The 22,605-nt window shown below is 47.8% G+C and overlaps 1 protein-coding gene across 10 annotated transcripts in view; it reads right to left on the bottom strand.

Moving 5' to 3' along the window:
- Window positions 1-22,605, bottom strand: part of STRBP (spermatid perinuclear RNA binding protein) — a 160,742-nt gene that overhangs the window by 25,737 nt on the left and 112,400 nt on the right. For all 10 annotated transcript variants that reach the window (XM_067471753.1, XM_067471750.1, XM_067471744.1 and 7 more), the window contains 7 exons: window positions 20,248-20,359; window positions 18,267-18,364; window positions 17,792-17,903; window positions 14,531-14,623; window positions 10,925-11,124; window positions 6,535-6,693; window positions 2,863-2,997 (listed from right to left, as the gene is read on the bottom strand). In XM_067471753.1, coding sequence (XP_067327854.1) covers window positions 2,863-2,997; window positions 6,535-6,693; window positions 10,925-11,124; window positions 14,531-14,623; window positions 17,792-17,903; window positions 18,267-18,364; window positions 20,248-20,359 — 909 coding nt within the window. The remainder of the gene's footprint in view (window positions 1-2,862; window positions 2,998-6,534; window positions 6,694-10,924; window positions 11,125-14,530; window positions 14,624-17,791; window positions 17,904-18,266; window positions 18,365-20,247; window positions 20,360-22,605) is intronic.

The raw sequence follows: 22,605 nt of genomic DNA, 5'->3' as shown, positions 1-22,605 counted from the left end.
ACCTATCTGACCGCATCTCTGCCTATGAACCCACCAGGACTTTGAGATCTTCCGGGGAGACCCTGCTCTCGATCCCGCCTGCTTCTCAAGCTCGGCTGGCGGGGACGAGAGATAGGGCCTTCTCGGTGGTGGCTCCTCGGCTGTGGAACGCCCTTCCTACAGACATTAGACTAGCACCATCTCTAATGGTATTCCGCAAAAAGGTGAAGACCTGGATGTTTGTGCAGGCGTTTGAGTAATTTAGTGCAATCTGGTAATGGAAGATAGGAATGGAACAATGGACGACGAACCTGGACTACGCTTGGATGATGAGAAGATTGGGTACGGTTGTTTTTTGTAATAATTGTGCATTGTAATTGCTTATTGGTAATTTATGGATAATGTGTTAAGTCAATTGTTCTATGTTGTATGGAACCACTGCTGTTTCTACTGTTTTTACTGTTTGTGAACCGCTGTGAGTCGCCTTCGGGCTTGAGATACAGCGGTATAGAAGCAAAGTAAATAAAATAAATAAATAAATAAAATGACAGTTAGGAATCTGTGTGTGAAGAGGAGAGTCGGTTTTTGAGTGCCTGTTAGAAATAAGCAGTTATGAAGATGTGTTAAAGACTTCTGATACAGAGAAGCAGTTAGTTAAATAGAGCTTGAGTTTTAAGGAACATAAAGAAGGCTAGTGTTGCCTGAGTCAGAATATAATTCAGCCAAGAGTGTGTAAAGCAAGTAACATGTTTGTGAATGTGAAACATTGAAAGTTTATTCAGAAAAGTAAACCAAGTAAATGATACTGACTGTAAGCCTCAAGATTGCAACAAAACACAAATGTAACCACAAGCGTTGGAGCCAGAAGTTATAAATAAACTGTGTTACTTTGTTATACACAAGAGTGTTTCATTGCCTGTGACATAAAGCACAAAGGTTTAACAGCACACAGAAAATCCCAGCCAATATAAAAGAAGAAACTGAATCAGTATAAGGCAGCAAAGAAGTTTTTAATAAGGAAATGGTCTCTCTCCCTCGCCACACAGGGGGTTCAACTAGATGGCTCATGAGGTTTCTTCCAACTCTATGCTTCGATGATTCTGTGATTACTTTCGAGCTCTCTCCCTCTCAGTTGGGAGGGAGAGCCAAGACTCCAGAAGGCAGGAGCAGAACTCAAAGGGATCTCAACAGATGAGAGAGATGATGAGCCAAAACTAACACGGTGAACCTCAAAGGGGACAAATGCAAGAGGTTCCACTTAGGCAGAAAAAAGGAAATGCCAAGAGAACAAATGGGGAAGATGATGCCTGGCTCCACAGCAGCACGTGGGGAAAGTATCTTGGGAGTCCTCGTGGAGAACATGGAACATGATGTGGCAGCAAAAAAAAGCCAACGGGATGTTGGTCTGCATCAAGAGGAGTCTAGTGTCCAGATCCAGGGAAGTCCTGCTCCCCATGCTCTATTCTGCCTTGGTCAGAACACACCAGAAATCACACTGTGTCCAATTCTGGGCACTGCCATTGAAGGGAGAGGTTGACTCTAAGCTGGAATGTGTCCAGAAGAGGGAGACTCAAAGGATCCTGGGTCTGGAGAACAAGCCCTATGAGGAGTGGCTGAAAGAGCTGGGCATGTTTAGCCTGCAGAAGAGAAGGCTGAGAGGAGACATGAGGAGAGCCATGGATCAAGAGGTGAAGGGAAATCGTAGGGAGGAGGGAGCAGGCTTCCTTTCTGCTGCCCTGGAGACTAGGACGCAATGCAGCCACGGCTTCAAAGGAAGGAGATCCCACCTGAACATGAGGAAGAACTTCCTGACCGTGAGAGAGAGTGGTTCAGCAGTGGAACTCTCTCTCTGACCTGGAGTGTGGTGGAGGAAGGCTCCTTCTTTGGAGGTTTTGAAGCAGAGGCTGGATGGTCATCTCTTGGGGGTGCTTTGAAGGTGATTTTCCTGCTTCTTGGCAGAAGGGGGTTGGACTGGATGGCCCACCAGGTCTCTTCCAACTCTAGGAGTCTAGGATTCTACGAATCTACCAATCCTGACAAAGCCTGGCCAGCGCTCCTCCCTGCTCACCTCACAAACCGCTTGGGGGTTGGACTACATGTCCCATGGGGTCTCTTCCAACTCCAGGATCACTTTCCAGCTCTATTCCTTGCTCACCTCCATCACAAACCGCTTGGGGGTTGGACTACATGTCCCATGGGGTCTCTTCCAACGCTAGGATCACTTTCTAGCTCTATTCCGTGCTCACCTCCATCACAAACCGCTTGGGGGTTGGACTACATTTCCCATGGGGTCTCTTCCAACTCTAGGATCACTTTCCAGCTCTATTCCTTGCTCACCTCCATCACAAACCGCTTGGGGGTTGGACTACATGTCCCATGGGGTCTCTTCCAACTCTAGGATCACTTTCCAGCTCTATTCCGTGCTCACCTTCATCACAAACCGCTTGGGGGTTGGACTACATGTCCCATGGGGTCTCTTCCAACTCTAGGATCACTTTCCAGCTCTATTCCGTGCTCACCTCCATCACAAACCGCTTAGGGGTTGGACTACATGTCCCATGGGGTCTCTTCCAACTTTAGGATCACTTTCCAGCTCTATTCCGTGCTCACCTCCATCACAAACTGCTTGGGGGTTGGACTACATGTCCCATGGGGACTCTTCCAACTCTAGGATCACTTTCCAGCTCTATTCCTTGCTCACCTCCATCACAAACCGCTTGGGGGTTGGACTACATGTCCCATGGGGTCTCTTCCAACTCTAGGATCACTTTCCAGCCCTATTCCGTGCTCACCTCCATCACAAACCGCTTGGGGGTTGGACTACATGTCCCATGGGGTCTCTTCCAACTCTAGGATCACTTTCCAGCTCTATTCCTTGCTCACCTCCATCACAAACCGCTTGTCATGGCTTCCTCCCGTTTCGGAAATGAGCTCATATTTGAGGCCCCTCCGCTTCTCGTTGAGCTCCATCACCGGATTCTTGCCGCTGGCCGTGAGGATGGGACCCTGAGTTCTGACCTGAAAGAAAGCCAAGAAAGAAGCCTCGTGAGCCCGGCTGGGATCGGAGATCGGACACAGGAGCCCCGAAGCATGAAGCCCCTCGCCTGCACCACGATGGAAGGGCGGGCAGCTTAGAGAAGACAGGGCATTGTCCTTGTTCAAAGACAGATCTTGCCGTATCGCCAGAAAAGTATAAGTTGGGCACTGTTCACAATGAGTTGGATGGGAAATATGCCCAAACTTGGAAACAGTCAACAAGTTGCAGACTTTTTTGCAATCTCGCAGGAACGTGGTTGATTTTAAAAGACAAACAAATGGAATACTTCTTTAAACAACACTGAAAATGGGATTTTTTAAATATAATATAATGATAAACCTATGGAGCAATAAGTGATCTAACAAAGTTACGATTTTGGTTAAAGTTACTAATATCTCTAGCTGGAGTCCAGGTGTTTTGGACTCCAACTCCCACCATTCCTCACAGCCTCCGTCCCCTTCCTTTTCCCTTTCCTTTTCCACCCAAGCAGCTGAGGGGGGAATGGAAGGGGCCTGAGGCTGTGAGGAATGATGGGAGTTGGAGTCCAAAGCACCTGGAGGGAAAGGCCACACTCCACAAACATTCAACAGGAAGGGGCCTGAGGCTGTGAGGAATGATGGGAGTTGGAGTCCAAAGCACCCGGAGGGAAGGCCAAAGTTGGCCCATACCTGGTGTCAACCCAGTCCAGGGGACTCATGAGACCACACTCCACAAACAGTCCACAGAAAGGGGCCTGAGGCTGTGAGGAATAATGGGAGTTGGAGTCCAAAGCACCCGGAGGGAAGGCCCAAGTGGGCCCATACCTGCTGTAAACCCAGTCCAGGGGACCCATGAGGACACACTCCACAAAGAGACAACAGGAAGGGGCCTGAGGCTGTGAGGAATGGTGGGAATTGGAGTCCAAAGCACCTGGAAGGAAGGCCCAAGTGGGCCCATACCTGATGTAAACCCAGCCCAGGGGACCCATGAGGCCACACTCCACAAACATTCAACAGAAGGGGGCCTGAGGCTGTGAGGAATGATGGGAATTGGAGTCCAAAACACCTGGAGGGAAGGCCCAAGTTGGCCCATACCTGCTGTAAACCCAGCCCAGGGAACCCATGAGGCCACACTCCACAAACAGTCCACAGGAAGGGGCCTGAGGCTGTGAGGAATGGTGGGAGTTGGAGTCCAAAACACCCGGAGGGAAGGCCCAAGTTGGCCCATGCCTGATGTAAACCCAGTCCAGGGAACCCATGAGGCCACACTCCACAAACAGTCCACAGGAAGGGGCCTGAGGCTGTGAGGAATGATGGGAGTTGGAGTCCAAAACACCTGGAGTAATGCCCAAGTGGGCTCATACCTGCTGTAAACCCAGTCCAGGGGACCCATGAGGCCACACTCCACAAAGAGACAACAGGAAGGGGCCTGAGGCTGTGAGGAATGGTGGGAGTTGGAGTCCAAAGCACCCGGAGGGAAGGCCAAAGTGGGCTCATACCTGCTGTCAACCCAGTCCAGGGGACCCATGAGGACACACTCCACAAAGAGACAACAGGAAGGGGCCTGAAGCTGTGAGGAATAATGGGAGTTGGAGTCCAAAGCACCCAGAGGGAAGGCCAAAGTGGGCCCATACCTGCTGTAAACCCAGCCCAGGGGACCCATGAGGACACACTCCACAAAGAGACAACAGGAAGGGGCCTGAGGCTGTGAGGAATAATGGGAGTTGGAGTCCAAAACACCAAGTGGGTCCATGCCTACACTAGCACGTTGACTCTAGCAATGCATTACAGTTTTAGTTTAGTTCAGTCAAATAAGCTTGCCTTCGTGTTGTCCTAAGCTGGAAAGAACTCAAAAGCATGCAATAATCATACTGAATCCCTACATTTGGAGGAAGGAGGGTCAATAACAAAGTCAACAAGGTATCCAGAAGCCCTCCGCTTGAAGGAAGCACACTTTGGCCAAGGCTGACCTCTGGGCCAATGTGCCTGGGACACTTTCTCCTCCGTCTGAAACAGGAATCCGCTGCGGAAAAGGCCAGGCCTGCAGAAGCTATTACCAGCCCGCGTTTCTAGTTACCGAGGGGGCATCTGCTGCGACGCTGAGCTGACGGGATCGCCTTACTCCCTGCCCCGTCCCACAACCCTCTGACCCACCAAAGCTCCTGATATGGATGCGGGTTTAACCACGTCGGAGGCGCCCAGGTTAAGTCAGCCGCGGAACCATCTCCCCTTACACACAGGCACCTTTGTTCGAGGAACTTTGCTTGCAAAATTAGGACGGAGAGAGAAAGAAGCCAGGAGGGAAACAGAGCAAGGTTTCTGTCTTTCAAGGAGAATCAGAATAGAATTATCGTTGGACTAGAAAGATGCAATCCACACCTTGCAAATCTTAGTCCAAGCCATGAAAAGGTGGAAGAGAGGAGACTCATTAAGGGTATAAATATAACCAACACATTAAAAGAAAATGTGAAAGCCTCTCCTAAGGAAGAGACGGCTTCCTTTCTGCTGCCCTGGAAATTAGGACTCAATGGAGCCACGGGTTCAAATGACAGGAAAGGAGATCCCACCTGAGTATCAGGAAGAACTTCCTGACTGTACGAAGGACTATTCAGCATTGGAACTCCCTGCCTCGGAGTCAGGTGGAAGCACCTTCCTTGGAGGCTTTGGAACAGAGGCTGGATTGCCATCTCTCAAGGGTGCTTTGACAGAATGGCAGAATGGGGTGGGCCAACCTGGGCCCTCCCTCCAGGTGTTTTGGACCTCAACACCCACAATGTGGGTATGCAGATGATCCCTTGATGTTCTGAAGTGTCCACTTCCAAGAGGACAAAGGCATGGGCCAACTTGGGCCCTCCCTCCAGGTGTTTTGGACTCCAACACCTACAACATGGGTATGCAGATGATCCCTTGATGGAATGAAGTGTCCAGTTCCAAGAGGACTAAGGCCTGGGCCAACCTGGGCCCTCCCTCCAGGTGTTTTGGACTCCAACTCCCACAACGTGAGTATGCAGATAACCCCTTGATGGACTGGAGTGTCCAGTTCCAAGAGGACTAAGGCATGGGCCAACTTGGGCCCTCCCTCCTGGTGTTTTGGACTCCAACTCCCACCATATGGGTATGCAGATGACCCCTTGATGGACTGGAGTGTCCACTTCCAAGAGGACAAAGGCATGGGTCAACTTGGGCCCTCCCTCCAGGTGTTTTGGACTCCAACTCCCACACCGTGGGTATGCAGATGACCCCTTGATGGACTGGAGTGTCCACTTCCAAGAGGACTAAGGCATGGGCCAACATGTTTTTGAGATACAGAACATAGGTCATCTGCCAGTCACCGCCTGCCCACCCATATTAAACCTTATCTTAGAAACTAGAGCTGGTGGAGTCTACCCACTGCAATTCTCTGAATCTATATATCTGGGGTCATTAGCTGTAAAAAGATACGAAGACACGGCTTTGAGTCCCCCCAGGGGTGAGAAAGGCAATATGTAAATACTGTAAATAATAGATAAGAGAAGGCGGGTGGCAGAGGACCCCACCTACCTCCAAGGTAGCAGAGGTATCGATTGTAGAGTTTCCAGTATTATTGCTTGAGTTTGAAGAGACGGTCTCGTTCTTCCCTTCGGTGTCTGACTTCTCATCAGAGCTTGTACATTCCATGTCGGCGTCGAAACCAGTGGGGTAGCCCATCGCTTGCAAAACCTGCTTGCAAACACACACAAGAGGCATCCCTGCATTGCATCTTTTTTTGTAAACACTCTAAACAAGGAGGATATGTCCCCAGGTAACATGAACATTTGCACTTGCTCTGATTGGAAATATCACCCTGTTTGAGAACGCCGCCTCCCAATGCAATTTCCCTCAATAATAATAATAATAATAATAATAATAATACATCATTTCTACCCCGCCCCATCTCCTTGAAGGACTCATAAGTAAATACAACATAAGTAAATACAATGAATAACATATGCAAAACAAAACAAAACAGATAATATCATGACAAGACAGAACATAATAGAACTGTTGAGTTCCAGGCTCAGAGAAGCAGATGGTGAAGACATAAGAATGGCCTGCTCCTAGGGAATGTGCTTGCTCCAGCCATGTTTAACACTGACACAAATGACCAGCCACTGCCAGAAGGGACAGAGAGTTTTATCTATGCCGACAATCGGGCCATCACCACCCAAGCAGGGAGTTTTGAAATGGTTGAACAGAAGGTCTCTGAAGCTTTAGATGAGTGGTTCTCAACTTGGGGGTCAGGACCCCTGGGAGGGTCGCGAGGGGGTGTCAGAGGTCTTTCCACAGATATATAAACCCATTTTCCTTATACCCTGGAAACCAGAAACATTCCTATTAGGGATTCACAATATAAAAATGGAGAAGAATGAGGATAAAATCCTATTCCTCTTAACGACAGCGGCCAGAATAATTTATGCAAAGCACTGGAAGGAAAAAGAGCCTCTGGAGGAAGAGGAATGGCTAACAAAGATCCTGGATATAAGAAACATGGACAAATTAACTTATATACTCTCAAAAAAAGGGGGCACTCCATCAGCAGAAACAGACTGGAAACAAGTAACAACATACTTAATAAAGGAAAAAAAATGAAAATAATCACATGAAAGAGCCGTAAGCAAAACAAACAGGGGAGAGCAGAAGAGAGATGAGAGAGGAGACGTACAAAAGAAAGAAGGAACGAAGGAAGAGGAAGAATCTCCGGAAGATACCGGGAAGTCAACGTCAGACCTACATCAATCACACACCCCTCTTCCCCCACAATGACCTTTCCAATTTTCCTTTTCTACACTTGGCACACTATTTATTTCTAACAGCCACCAAACAGCATTCTCCCCACTCTATCCCCTCTATACTATCATCCCCCTTCTATGCCTATCTTTTGCATACACCCCCCTTCTTATATCGTACCTTGAGAAGCCAGATCTGGCCACGGTGGTCCACGCTCTTGTCACATCCCGGTTGGATTACTGCAACGCACTCTACGTGGGGTTGCCTTTGAAGACTGCTCGGAAACTACAACTAGTCCAGCGAGAAGCAGCCAGATTGCTCACCAGAGCGACGTACAGGGAGCATACAACCCCCCTGTTGCATCAGCTCCACTGGCTGCTGATCCAGTTCCGAGCACAATTCAAAGTGCTGGTTTTGACCTACAAAACCCTATACGGTTCCGGCCCAGTGTATTTGTCCGAACGGATCTCCCTCTACGTCCCACCCCGGAGTTTAAGACCCTCTGGGGAGGCCCTGCTCTCGACCCCGCCACTGTCACAAGTGAGGCAGGCGGGGACGAGGAGCAGGGCCTTCTCAGTGGTAGCCCCCCACCTGTGGAACTCACTCCCCAGGGAGATTAGATCGGCAACTTCCCTTCTGGCGTTTAGGAAAAAACTGAAGACCTGGGTATGGGACCTTTGGTCATTCTGATGACTAAACTAAGGATCTGACGATAGACAAGGACAAATGGAATGGAATGAAATATGGACTCTGAACCCTGAGCATGAGATTGTTTTAGCGTGAGATTGTTTATTATTTTATTATGTATTGATGTTTTAATTAATTGTTGAATTGTTTTGTATTTTGTATTACTTGTCAATTGATTTGGGCATCTAATTGTGCCCCCACTGTAAGCCGCCCTGAGTCCCCCCCAGGGTGAGAAGGGTGGGGTATAAGTAAGCGAAATAAATAAATAAATAAATAAATAAATACCCACCCAGATATAGTATGTTTTTAATGAAAACTAATAAAGATTATTTTAAACAAATAAACCCATTGTCCTAGTTCCAACAGACCTCACAACCTCTGAGGATGCTTGCCACAGATGCAGGTGAAACGTCAGGAGAGAATGCCTCCAGAACATGGCCATAAAAAACCTACAACAACCCAGACCTTCAATTTTGCTTCTGACACGGAAAATAAATAATTCTGAAGGTTGGGGTGTTTTGCTTTGTTTTTGTTGTTGTTGTTGTATATTTTCCTTTATAAGCAGCTTAGAATCCTGGTTTGGGAAAGGAAGAGATGATGATCAATTGTGTGTGTGAGAGAGAGAGAGAGAGCGAGAGAGGAGGAAGAAAGGCTGCCTTCAAATCCTCTGGGCCACTTTCATGTTCAAAGGGACTGAAACAAAAAGAAGAAGAAGAAGGGAAAGTTTCCTTTTGTGTTGCCAGATGAACTTTCTGGGGTGGGAAAGAAAGCAAGCCTGCGCACTCACATCCCGACACACAAAGGAAGGCTTCATCCGAAGCACATGAAACGAAAACAACAGATGGAGCTGCGTCAGGACCTCTCCGGTGACGGGAAATCTGCAAACACGGAGGAAAGAGGGTCCCTCCCTCCCTAACTCCCTCCCTCCCTCTTCCTCCAAAGGTGAAGGCGTCCCTGCTGCACAACTGCAATGCGGTGAGCCGTGGAGCCGGCCCTGGATGACCTCGACCTCCTCTTCGAGTCCCCGGAAACTACACTCCCCATCGCCCTCCAATGCCCTTCCCAGAACTGACCTAACCTCTCTCCATTCATTCCATATATGAATGAATGAATGGGGTTTTTTGGGGCAAGGACAGAGAATGATGGGTGTTGTAGTTCACTCACATGCAAAGAACGCCATCCACATTTGATTAAGACTAAACTTGGCACATATACTTATCATGACTAATTTTGCCTACTGGTGCAGTTTGGGGGCAAGGAAAGATGATGATGGGAGTTGTAGTTCACCCACATGCAAACAACACTGTGAACGCCATCAACATTTGATCTGAGCTAAACTTGGCACATATACAGTACCTATCGTGGCCAATTTTACCTACTGGTGCAGTTTGGAGGTAAGAAAAGATGATGATGGGAGTTGTAGTTCACCCACATGCAAAGAACGCCATCCACATTTGATTAAGACTAAACTTGGCAGATATTCCTATCATGGGCAATTTTACCTACTGGTACAATTTGGAGGTAAGAAAAGATGATGATGGGAGTTGTAGTTCACCCTCATGCAAAGAACACTGTGAACACTAACAATATTTGATCTGGACTAAACTTGGCACATATACAGTACCTATCATGGCCAATTTCACCTACTGCTGCAGTTTGGAGGTAAGAAAAGATGAGGATGGGAGTTGTAGTTCACCCGCATGCAAAGAACATTGTGAACGCCATCAACATTTGATCTGGGCTAAACTTGGCACATATTCCTATCATGGTCAATTTTGCCCACTGGTGCAGTTTGGGGGCAATGAAAGATGATGATGAGAGTTGTAGTTCACCCACACACAAAGAACATTGTGAACGCCATCAACATTTGATCTGGACTAACTTAGCACATATACCTATCATGACCAACTTTGCCCACTGGTGCAGTTTGGCGGCAAGGAAAGATGATGATGAGAGTTGTAGTTCACCCGCATGCAAAGAGCACTGTGAACGCCATCAACATTTGATCTGGACTAAACTTGGCACATATACCTATCATGGCCAACTTTGCCAATTGGTGCAGTTTGGGGGCAAGGAAAGATGATGATGGGAGTTGTAGTTCACCCACATGCAAAGAACCCTATCAACATTTGATGAAGACTAAACTTGGCACATATACCTATCAAGGCCAACTTTGCCTACGGGTGCAGTTTGGGGTCAAGGAAATATGATGATGGGAGTTGTAGTTCACCCACATGCAAAGAACATGATCAACATTTGATTTAGACTAAACTTATATACCTATCATGACCCACTCTGCCTACTGGTGCAGTTTGGGGGCAATGAAAGGTGATGATGGGAGTTGTAGTTCACCCACGTGTGATGAACACTGTGAACGCCATCAACATTTGATCTGGACTAAACTTGGCACATATATCTTATTGACCGCTCGTTCTTTTGTGTTGACTCCACGGCTGAAGGTCATTGATTTGGTGCTGGCTCTGCCAGGCGGCCTTACCTTCACTGCGACGTGAAGCTTGGCGGTCTTTTTGGAAGGTCCCGAAGCCTCGTACGTCGTGCCGTCCACGTCCACGGACATGGTGAAGACGGGAGCGTGGACCGGGCCGGACTGAGAGAGGAGCTTGTACTGCAAGCCGGGCCGGATCTGGTTCAGGCGCATCAAGGCATTCATAAGATCTATTGCTTTGCTGTCGAGGACTGGGGGCGAAAGGGAGGACAGAGACAGGGGGTCAGCCGGGGGACGGAATCGCATCGGCCAGCGGTGACGTGACGGGTGACACCCTGGGTGACATGTCCACTCCTCAACATTGCCATCAATGGAGCCATGAGTTCAAATGACAGGAAAGGAGATTCCTCCTCAACACAAGGAAGGACTTCTTGACCATAACAGCTGTTCAACAGTGGAACTCAACGGTAGAGGGCCAGGCTGTGGCGCAGCGTTAGTAACCAGCTGCATTAAATCTCTACTGACCAAGAAGTCAGCCCAGGTCAGAATGAGCTCCCGACCATTAATAGTCTAGCTTGCTGTTGACCTATTTATTTACTGTTTTGCTTTGCCACCTTTCTCAGCCAATCGGCGACTCAAGGCGGTTTCCAACAAATCAGTATACATAAAACATAATAGAGATTACAAAAAAATTAAACAGTATAAAACATCACAAAAGCAGCCCAAAAGACATTTGCATCTGTCAAGTAGGAAATTTAGGTACCGCTTTATGCAGGGAGGCTAATTTAACTCATTTACGACACCATAAAACCTTCCAGCACCATGCATAAGAATGAGGAAGTCCTCCATCAAAGAACTCGGGGTCTTGAGTTCGAAGCCAGCCCGAGTTGGAGTAAGCTGCCAACCATTAATAGTCTAGCTTGCTGCTGACCTATGCAGCCTGAAAGACAGTTGCATCTGTCAAGTAGGAAATTTAGATACCACTTTATGTGGGGAGGGGCTAATTTAACTCATTTACGACACCATAAAACCTTCCAGCAGCATGCAGAAGAATGAGGAAGTACTCCATCAAAGAACTCGAGGTCATGTGTTCGAAGCTGGAGTAAGCTCCCGACCATTAATAGTCTAGCTTGCTGTCGACTTATGCGGTCCGAAAGACAGCTGCATCTGTCAAGTAGGAAATTTAGGTACCGCTTTATGCGGGGAGGCTAATTTAACACATTTACGACACCATAAAACCTTCCAGCACCATGCATAAGAATGAGGAAGTACTCCATCAAAGAACTCGGGGTCATGAGTTCGAAGCCAGCCCAAGTCGGAGTAAGCTCCCAACCATTAATAGCCTAGCTTGCTGTCGACCTATGCAGCCCGAAAGACAGTTGCAGAACAGAAGGAGGGGGTTTGTTTCAGCTGTTTTTGGTGCCATGGAAGGTTTGGCTCCGTCCTCTATGACGAAGAGCTGTCAGGACTTCCTCCTTCCTTTTGTTCACCCAGCATTTTCTGATCTTCTTTTCTTTGTGGCATCAAAAAATACCTCCTTCGCTTTTAGCGGTACCTAATTTCTCTTATCACATAGGTAAACAATGAGCTAGGCTGACAGTTGGCAGCTCATGCCAACCCGGGGCTTCGAACTTGCAACCTTTTGGTTGGTAGATCTTATAATTGCTGATGATTTACCAGCTGTGCTAAACCTCCGGCCCAGTAAATAAATAACCTCTCTGCCTCAGAACCTGGTAGAACAGTGGTTCTCAGGCTGGGGTCCCCAGATGTTTTTGGCCTTCAACTCCCAGAAATCCTAACAGCTGGTAAACTGGCTGAGATTTCTGGGAATTGAAGGCCAAAAACATCTGGGGACCCCAGGTTGAGAACCACTGTGGTAGAAGCTCCTCCCTTGGAGACTTTTAAGCAGAGTCTGGATGGCCATCTGTCAGAAGTGCTTTGATTGTGCTTTTCTTGCATGGCAGGGGATTGGACTAGGTGGCCACATGGACTCTTCTGCCAGTGTGTATTTCATGTATGATGTATGATGTATGTTTAAATGTAATTTTATGTAGGAGAATGGTGATTGTAATAGATTTGTGTGGCCAGGATGATGTATGTTCACTGACTCAAATGATCAAGGGTCTGGAGAACAAGCCCTATGAGGAGCGGCTTAGGGAACTGGGCATGTTTAGCCTGAAGAAGAGAAGGCTGAGAGGAGATATGATAGCCATGTATAAATATGTGAGAGGAAGCCACAGGGAGGAGGAGGGAGCAAGCTTCCTTTCTGCTTCCCTGGAGACTAGGACGCAGTGGAAGAATGGCTTCAAACTACAAGAGAGGAGATTCCATCTGAACATGAGGAAGAACTTCCTGACTGTAAGGAGAGCCGTTCAGCAGTGGAACTCTCTGCCCCGGAGTGTGGTGGAGGCTCCTTCTTTGGAAGATTTTAAGCAGAGGCTGGATGGCCATCTGTCAGGGGTGATTTGAATGCAACATTCCTGCTTCTTGGCAGAATGGGGTTGGACTGGATGGCCCAAGAGGTCTCTTCCAACTCTTTGATTCTAGGATTCTATGATTCTATGATGGTGTGTGTTGCATTTATGAACCGGGACTGTGGCGCAGCGGGCTGAGTGTCATCTGCATTAAGATCACTCTGACCAAAAAGGTCATGAGTTTGAAGCCAGCCCAGGTTGGAGCGGGTTTTCAACCAATTGTGTGTAGCCTGCTGTCGACCTTGGCAACCCGAAAGGCAGTTGCGCCTGTCAAGTAGGAAAATTATGTACCACCTTAAAAGTGTGGGGAGACTAAATTAACTGATTTATGAGGCCATAAAGAAGACTCCAGCAAAGCATTCCAGCGGGGAAGCATGCGGGGAATGCGGAAGTGCTTCCTCAGCGTCGCAGATGGACGAGGAAAGCGACAGCTCCCAAGTTAAATAGCCTCTGTGTCTGTCTGTAGATGTTTGTATGTCAAAAATTGGCCTTGAATGTTTGCCATATATGTGTACACTGTAATCCGCCCTGAGTCCCCTGCGGGGTGAGGAGAAGGGCGGAAGAGAAAAGCTGTAAATAAATAAATAAATAAATAAATATGAAAACATTATGCTCTGACCAACATGAAAGCATTGCGATGACCTTTCCCTGAGCTGGCTTCTCATCTACCAGCCAAGCGAGAACTCCGCCTGACACACAAATCAAGACAAGCTTGCTGGGTCAGGTCACTCTCAAGACTTTCTGTACTTTCAGTATCATGTTCCCTCTGTGTATGTCTGTATATGTTGTATGTCAAAATTGGCATTGAATGTTTGCCATATATGTGTACACTGTAATCCGCCCTGAGTCCCCTGCGGGGTGAGGAGAAGGGCGGAATAGGAAAGATGTAAATAAATAAATAAATAAATAAATAAAATAAAATAAAGGTGAAACCTGCTTTTTACCGGTGACTCCCGAGTCCATCATTCTTAGCTTCTGTGATCCTTCTGCTAGCGCTAACATCTCCCAACTCTACTATTCTATGATCCCGGCCTGTGCACCAAGCTTCCAAGCCCAAGGTTTGGGTTTACTCTCTTTGAACAGTTTTGCAATCCACCCGCCGACTTGGAAATGCAAAGGGACGGGAAGGGGGAAGTGTATATGGAGGGGGGGGGGGACGGATCGGAGGGGGGCGGAGACGTACTTTTCCTCAAGTTCCGCTTCATCTTCTTGTTGGGGTCTTTCTCGTCCCCCAACCCGTCTTCAAAAGGCCTCTTCAAAGCAGAGGAACCAGCACCTACACCATGAATAAACAAACAAAAGCGATAGAGAGGCCTTTTGAGAGACATCCAAGGGCTTCGTATTCCGATCAGGACGCTGCGAGCCACCCCGGATTCAGTACCCTTCAGAAGAGAGGAGACTGAGGGTCTCTCTCTTCCCATCCATCATTGGCCTTCACAGCCACACTACGTTCTCCTCTAATCGAGAGTGTCACACGATCGATGTTCTCCTTTTAAAAATAAATGACTGGCCCCATCGGCACTATTTCCAAAGTGTCAGGAAGCCATTACAGCCTTGACAGGACAAGGTGTTGGAAGACGGGAGATGTCTTCATTGCTACACAGCACAGTCACAAGCAGTGTATCTCAACCTTCCCAATGCTGCGACCCCTTCAGACAGTTCCCCATGTTGTGGTGACCCCCAACCATCACATTATGTTCACTGCTACGTCACAACTGTAATTTTGCTACTGTCATTCATTTTCATTCATTGGACCAAATTGGGCACAAATAATACACCCAAATTTGGTGGGGTTGGAGGGAAGATTGATTTTGTCATCTGGGAGTCGTAGTTGCTGGGATTTATAGTTAACCTTCAATCGAAAGAGCGTTCTGAGCTCAACCAAGTTTGGAATTGATCCAAACTTGGCACACAGAACTGCCCATGGCCAACAGGGTTTGGTGGGCATTGACCTTGAGTTTGGCTGTTGTAGTTCACCTACATCCAGAGAGCACTGTGGACTCAAGCAATGATGGATCTGGACCAAACATGGCACGGATACTTAATATGCCCAAATGTGAAGACTGGTAGAGTTTGGGGAAAATTGACCTTGATATTTGGGAGTTGTAGTTGCTGGGATTTATAGTTCACCTAAAATCAAAAGAGCGTTCTGAGCTCAACCAAGTTTGGAATTGATCCAAACTTGGCACACAGAACTGCCCATGGCCAACAGGGTTTGGTGGGCATTGACCTTGAGTTTGGCTGTTGTAGTTCACCTACATCCAGAGAGCACTGTGGACTCAAGCAATGATGGATCTGGACCAAACATGGCACGGATACGTAATATGCCCAAATATGAATGCAGATGGAATTTGGGGGAAATAGTCATTGACATTTTGGAGTTGTAGTTGCTGGGATGTATAGTTCACCTAAAATCAAAGAGCATTCTGAACTCTACCAATGATGGAATTGAATCAAACTTGGCACACAAGACTGCCCATGACCAACAGAAAACACTAGAAGGGTTTGATGGGCATTGACCTTGAGTTTGGGAGTTGTAGTTCACCTACATCCAGAGAGCACTGTGGACTCAAGCAATGATGGATCTGGACCAAACTCTACACGAATACTCAATATGCCCAAATGTGAACACTGGTGGAGTTTGGAGAAAATTGACCTTCACATTTGGGAGTTGTAGTTGCTTGGATTTATAGTCCACCGACAATCAAAGAACATTCTGAACCCCACCAATGATAGAATTGGGCTCAACTTCCCACACAGAACCCCCAACAACCAACAGAAAATGCTGTGTTTTGTGATGGTCTTTGGCGACCCCTCTGACACCCCCTCGTGACCCCCCGAGGGGTCCTGACCCCCAGGTTGAGAAACACTGGTCTAAAGCATGTGGTAGCATGCGTGAGGGTGGGGGGGGGGGTATTTTGGACAGATCTGCCCCAGAGGAGAGGGTTGCGGTGGGCAACGGAAGCACAGGAACAGGTTGCAGTCTCTTGTGCGTTTGCGTATCCCTGGAGGCTGCTTATGGTCTCGAGAGCTGCTCCGGGATATGGTTACCGATGGGGATGCTGCTGCTGCCACAAAGCCCTCCTTCTTTCCATTGCTAAGCTCCGTTAAATCTCACTTTCCCCCCCAAGATTTGGGACTCAAGGGTGGCTACACATTGAAAGGATTTTAAAATGTGCCAAAAATTAAAGGTTAAAATAAAATTAAACTACTAACCATATTCAAACAAATATGTACTTTGTAATAATAACAATATAATAATAATAATAATAATAATAATAATAATAATAATAATAATATCGAACTGCAAAGACTCTGGCTCAAGCCAGTCAAGGGGGTCCCAGTGGTGATCGGCACACTGGGTGCAGTGCCTCGAGACCTTGGCCTGCACTTAAACACAATCAGCTGCAGAAGGCCATCTTACTGGGATCTGCACGCATTATTCGCCAATATATCACACAGTCCCAGACACTTGGGAAGTGTTCGACTTGTGATTTCGTGATACGAAATCCAGCATATGTAGATCTCATTTGCCGTGACGTGTCATAAAATATAATATTATAATATATAATAATAATAATAATAATAATAATAATAATAAAAATATTATCATACCCTCTGGATTCAGAAAGGTTAGGTCCCATCTACACTGCAATAATAATAATAATAATAATAATAATAATAATAATAATAATGTCAGTGTAGACTCAAATACTAATAGTAATAGTAATAATAATAATAATAATAATAATAATTGGAGGATTTAAAGATCAAACTGCAAAGACTCTGGCAGAAGCAAGTCAAAGGGTCCCAATGGTGATTGGCATTCTGAGTGCAGTGCCTCAAGACCTTGGCCTGCACTTAAACACAATCAGCGATGACAAGATTACCACCTGCCAGCTGCAGAAGGCCACCTTACTGGGATCTGCACGCATTATTTGCCGAGACATCACACAGTCCTAGACACTTGGGAAGGGTGCAACATGTGATCCAATGCAACAGCCAGCAGAGTGATCTTGTCTGCTGTGGACTCAGCTTGTTGTGTTTCAAATAATAATAATAATAATAATAATTTTTCATACCTTCCTGATTCAGAAAGGTTAAGGACCTGGGAAACTGGGACCCTTTTAGGCCCCATCTACACTGCTATAATAATAATAATAATAATAATAATAATAATAATAATAACAACAACAACAACAACAACAACAATCAGTGTAAACTCAAATAATAATAATAATCATCATCATCATCATCATAGGAAGATTTAAAGATTGAATTGCAAAGACTCAGGCAGAAGCAAGTCAAGGGGTCCCGGTGGTGATCGGCACACTGGGCGCAGTGCCTCACGACCTTGGCCTGCACTTAAAAACAATCGGCACTGAGAAAATCACCGCCTGTGAGTGGTTGTTCTGGTTTTCTTGCCCGGCTCCCTGCCACGTACCTTCTTTGTCGGTCCCCGACCAGGGGTATTTCTGGAAGGACTTATTGGAAGGGAGAGGGTCCATTTCCAGCACTTTGTAGATCTGACCAAAAGCGGACAGTCTCAACGCGTGCTGCGAGAAGAGAACAAGAAAGGCAGAGAACATGAGTCACGGCCATGGCTTCCTCCACCCCAGGCTCCCTCCTTACCATTCCCCAAAGACGGAGGCACAGCAACCCTCCAGGTCCCATGCATCCCAAAGGCTCTCTTGTGGCACCCATCCCTCGCACTCCCACCCCACCACAAAGCCTCCCTGGAGGGCCAAAGTATGCCCAGGCCTGATATACAGTCATGTTTCCAAGCTATGCAAAAAGAGAAATCGCAAGGCCAACTCAAGGGTTTGTGGACTAAAACAAAGGGACAACAAGGGGACACCTGGCTGCAGAGCTGGACAGCGATCCTCCAAAGCTCAGTGCAGGCAGCGGGAAGGTTTTACCTGGGCACTGTGGGTAATGGCTTCTCTTTGTTGAACAGTCAAGTTGGACAAGGCATCCGTCGGCTCCCGTTCGCAGGGGTCATGCAGGCCCGGCCCACCTGCCGGCAGAGGGGGGGGGGGGGGGAAGGAAGGTCAACACCCAGGCCTTGGTCCTGTCTCCCTCCTTCCTTCCATCCTTCCTTCCCTCCCTCCCTCCCTTTTCTTTCTTCTTTCCTTCCTTCCTTCTTTCCTCCCTCCTTTCCTTCCTTCCTTCCTTCCTTCCACCCTTCCTTTTTTCCTCCCTTCCTTTTCTTTCTTCCTCCCTCCCTCCCTCCTTTCCTTCCTTCCTTTTCTTTCTTCTTTCTTTCCTCCCTCCCTTTCCTCCCTCCCTTCCTTCTTTCTTCCCTCCCTCCTTTCCTTCCTTCCTTTTCTTTCTTCTTTCTTTCCTTCCTTCCATCCCTCTTTCCTCCCTCCCTCTCTTCCTTTTTCTTCTTTCCTCCCTCCCTCCTTTCCTTCCTTCCTTTTTTTCTTCTTTTCTTCCTGCCTTCCTTTTTTCCTCCCTCCCTCTCTTCCTTTTCTTCCTTCCTTCCTTCCTTCCTTCCTTCCTTCCTTCTTTCCTCCCTCCCTCCCTCCCTTTCTTCTTTTCTTTCTTTTTTCCTTCCTTCTTTCCTCCCTGCTTTCTTCCCTTCCTTTTCTTTCTTCTTTCCTCCCTCCCTTCCCTCTTTCCTCCCTACTGGAACAACAGCCCCAAAACCTTACAGCAACCCACTGTTCGGACCCACTGCCTTTGTGCTGGACTATGCCACTCAAGAGGCCACCACAACACTCAGCCACGGACCTTGGGTGGGTCCTATTCTCTCAGCCTCAGAAGGAGGCAAAGGCAAACTTCCCTCGGAGCAAACCTTGCCAAGGAAACCCTGGCATCGACCTGCCTTGGGTCATTATCGAGGACTATGAATCATAGAATCATAGAATCAAAGAGTTGGAAGAGACCTCCTGGGCCATCCATTCCAACCCCATTCTGCCAAGAAGCAGGAATATTGCATTCAAATCACCCCTGACAGATGGCCATCCAGCCTCTGCTTAAAAGCTTCCAAAGAAGGAGCCTCCACCACACTCCCTCTGGGGCAGAGAGTTCCACTGCTGAACGGCTCTCACAGTCAGGTGAAATCTCCTTTCTTGTAGTTTGAAGCCATTCCTCCATTGCATCCTAGTCTCCAAGGAAGCAGAAAACAAGCTTGCTCCCTCCTCCTCCCTGTGGCTTCCTCTCACATATTTATACATGGCCCTCATCATATCTCCTCTCAGCCTTCTCTTCTTCAGGCTAAACATGCCCAGTTCCCTAAGCCGCTCCTCATAGGGCTTGTTCTCCAGACCCTTGATCATTTTAGTCGCCCTCCTCTGGACACATTCCAGCTTAGAGTCAATATCTCTCTTGAATTGTGGTGCCCAGAATTGGACACAGTATTCCAGATGTGGTCTAACCAAAGCAGAATAGAGCATGGGGAGCATGACTTCCTTAGATCTAGACACTATGCTCCTCTTGATGCAGGCCAAAATCCCATTGGCTTTTTTTGCCGCCACATCACATTCCTGGCTCATGTTTAACTTCCTCTCCACGAGGACTCCAAGATCTTTTTCACACGTACTGCTCTCGAGCCAGGCATCGTCCCCCATTCTGTATCTTTGCATTTCATTTTTTCTGCCTAAGTGGAGTATCTTGCATTTGTCCCTGTTGAACTTCATTTTGTTAGTTTTGGCCCTTCATCTCTCTAATCTGTCAAGATCATTTTGAATTCTGCTCCTGTCCTCTGGAGTATTGGCTATCCCTCCCAATTTGGTGTCATCTGCAAACTTGATGATCATGCCTTCTAGCCCTTCATCTAAGTCATTAATAAAGATGAAGGCACACCACAACCACAGAAGAAGAAGAAGAAGAAGCGATGGTCACACCAACATGGGGAATCAATGCCCAGCAGACCAGCTTTGGCGTGGACCTTACCGGGCAGGAGGATCCCCGAGGCCAGGCACTCCATCACTCTCCGCAGGGCTTCTCCGGCCCCCAAAGGTCTATTGCAAGTCCCAATGGCTTTCTCACAGATCAGCTCCAAGGGCTGCAAGAGAGGAAGAGGAGGACGAGGATGAGGAGGAGAGCCACATCAGGACCAAAAGGAAGGCCAGGACGTGCTCACAACCTCTGGGGTGGAGGGCAGAAGAGGCATTTCCTTCTCAAGCAGGCCCTCCCTCCAGCTGTTTTGGACTTCAACTCTCACAATTCCTAACAGCCTGCTGGTGCTCTTAATGCCTATCACAAACTCAACTTTTTCCCTTGTCAATTTCTATGTTATTCAGCTTTATTTAGCTTCAGAGCTTTGTTCTCCTGTTCTGCATCCATCCATGTTTAACATTTATACAAATGACCAGAAACTGCCAGAAGGAGGAGAGAGGTTCATCTATGCCGACGATCATGCCATCACTGCCCAAGCAGGGAGCTTGGAAATGACTGAACGGAAGCTCTCCAAAACGTAAGGTACCCGTACAGCCTATGACAGGGAAAACCAGATGATTCCTAATCCATCTCAAATGCAGACGTTTGCTTTTCACCTTGAGAATAGACAAGCATCTCGATCTCTGAGGGTAACCTGGGAAGGAATCCCACTGGAGCATTGCAGCACACCCAAGTACCTGGGAGTCACTCTGGACTGTGCTCTGACTTACAAGAAGCACTGCTTGAGTATCAAGCAAAAAGTGGGTGCTGAAATAATATCACACTAAAGCCTACTGGTACAACTTGGGGATCACAACCAGACACAGTGGAGACATCTGCCCTTGCACTATGCTACTCTGCTGCTGGGTACGCATGCCCGGTGTGGAACACATCTCACCACACTAAAACAGTGGGTGTGGCTCTTAATGAGACTTGCCGCTTTATCACAGGATGTCTACACCCAACACCACTGGAGAAATTAGCTGGCATTGCACCACCATGACATCCATCGGGAAGTAGCAGCCAGCAATGAAAGGAGCAAGGAGTGACATCTCCGACCCATCTGCTGTTCACATATCATCCAGCACGACAATGCCTTCAATCAAGAAACAGCTTCCTAAGAACCGTGCAAGAACACCTCAGCAAGCCAGAGTCCAAAAGTGGCAGGCTAAAACCATGGCTGAAACCGAATTAGAGACTCCCTTCTGGGCACACAGAAGACTGGACAACTTGGAAGGCACTAAAAAGACTGGCACCAAGAGATGCAGAGCCAACCTCAAGAAATGGGGCCACAAAGCGGAGTCTGCAACATGCGAGTGTGGAGAAGAGCAAACCACAGGCAACCTGCTGCAATGCAACCTGAGCCCTGCCACATGCACAACGGAGGACCTTCTCACAGCCACACCAGAGGCACTCCAAGTGGCCAAAGGACATTTAATAGAAGGCCAAGTTTGCAAACTTTGTGTTCTTTTAAATACATTATAACTGCACCCTCAATTTGCTTCTGGCATGATAAACAAATAAATAAACCAGATTATTTATTTAGTACCACCTCCACACAATCTTGGAATAATGTATTGTCGAAGGCTTTCATGGCCGGAATCACTGGGTTGTTGTAGGTTTTTCCGGGCTATATGGCCATGTTCTAGAGGCATTCTCTCCTGACGTTTCACCTGCATCTATGGCAAGCATCCTCAGAGGTTGTGAGGTCTGTTGGAATTAGGACAATGGGTTTATATATCTGTAGAATGATGACCAGGGTGGGACAAAGGACTCATCGTTGAGCCTGGACCCCCAGGTTTCAGCGGTGACCAGGGGAGCATTTGCACAGCTTAGGCTCGTGCGCCAGCTGCGCCCGTATCTCGGGAAGGCTGACTTGGCCACGGTGGTACACGCTCTGGTCACATCCCGCCTGGATTACTGCAACGCTCTCTACGTAGGGCTGCCCTTGAAGACGGCCCGGAAGCTTCAGCTAGTCCAGCGCGCGGCAGCCATGTTACTAACTGGAGCGGGTGGCAGGGAGCACACAACGCCCTTGTTGTCCCAGCTCCACTGGCTGCCGATTTGCTACCGGACCCAATTCAAGGTGCTGGTCTTGGCCTACAAAGCCCTAAACGGTTCCGGCCCAAAATACCTTTCTGACCGCATCTTGGCCTATGAGCCCACGAGGACCTTGAGATCGTCTGGGGAGGCCCTTCTCTCGATCCCGCCTGCCTCACAGGCACGGCTGGCGGGGACGAGGGAGAGGGCCTTCTCGGTGGTGGCCCCCCGGCTGTGGAACACTCTCCCGGCACACATCAGACAGGCGCCCTCCCTCATGTCCTTTCGAAAAAGCCTTAAGACCTGGCTGTTCGAGAGGGCATTTAATTAAGT

The sequence above is a fragment of the Anolis sagrei genome, chromosome 11, assembly GCF_037176765.1.
Source record: "Anolis sagrei isolate rAnoSag1 chromosome 11, rAnoSag1.mat, whole genome shotgun sequence".
NCBI lineage: Eukaryota > Metazoa > Chordata > Lepidosauria > Squamata > Dactyloidae > Anolis > Anolis sagrei.
This window is presented reverse-complemented; position numbering and strand designations above follow the sequence as displayed.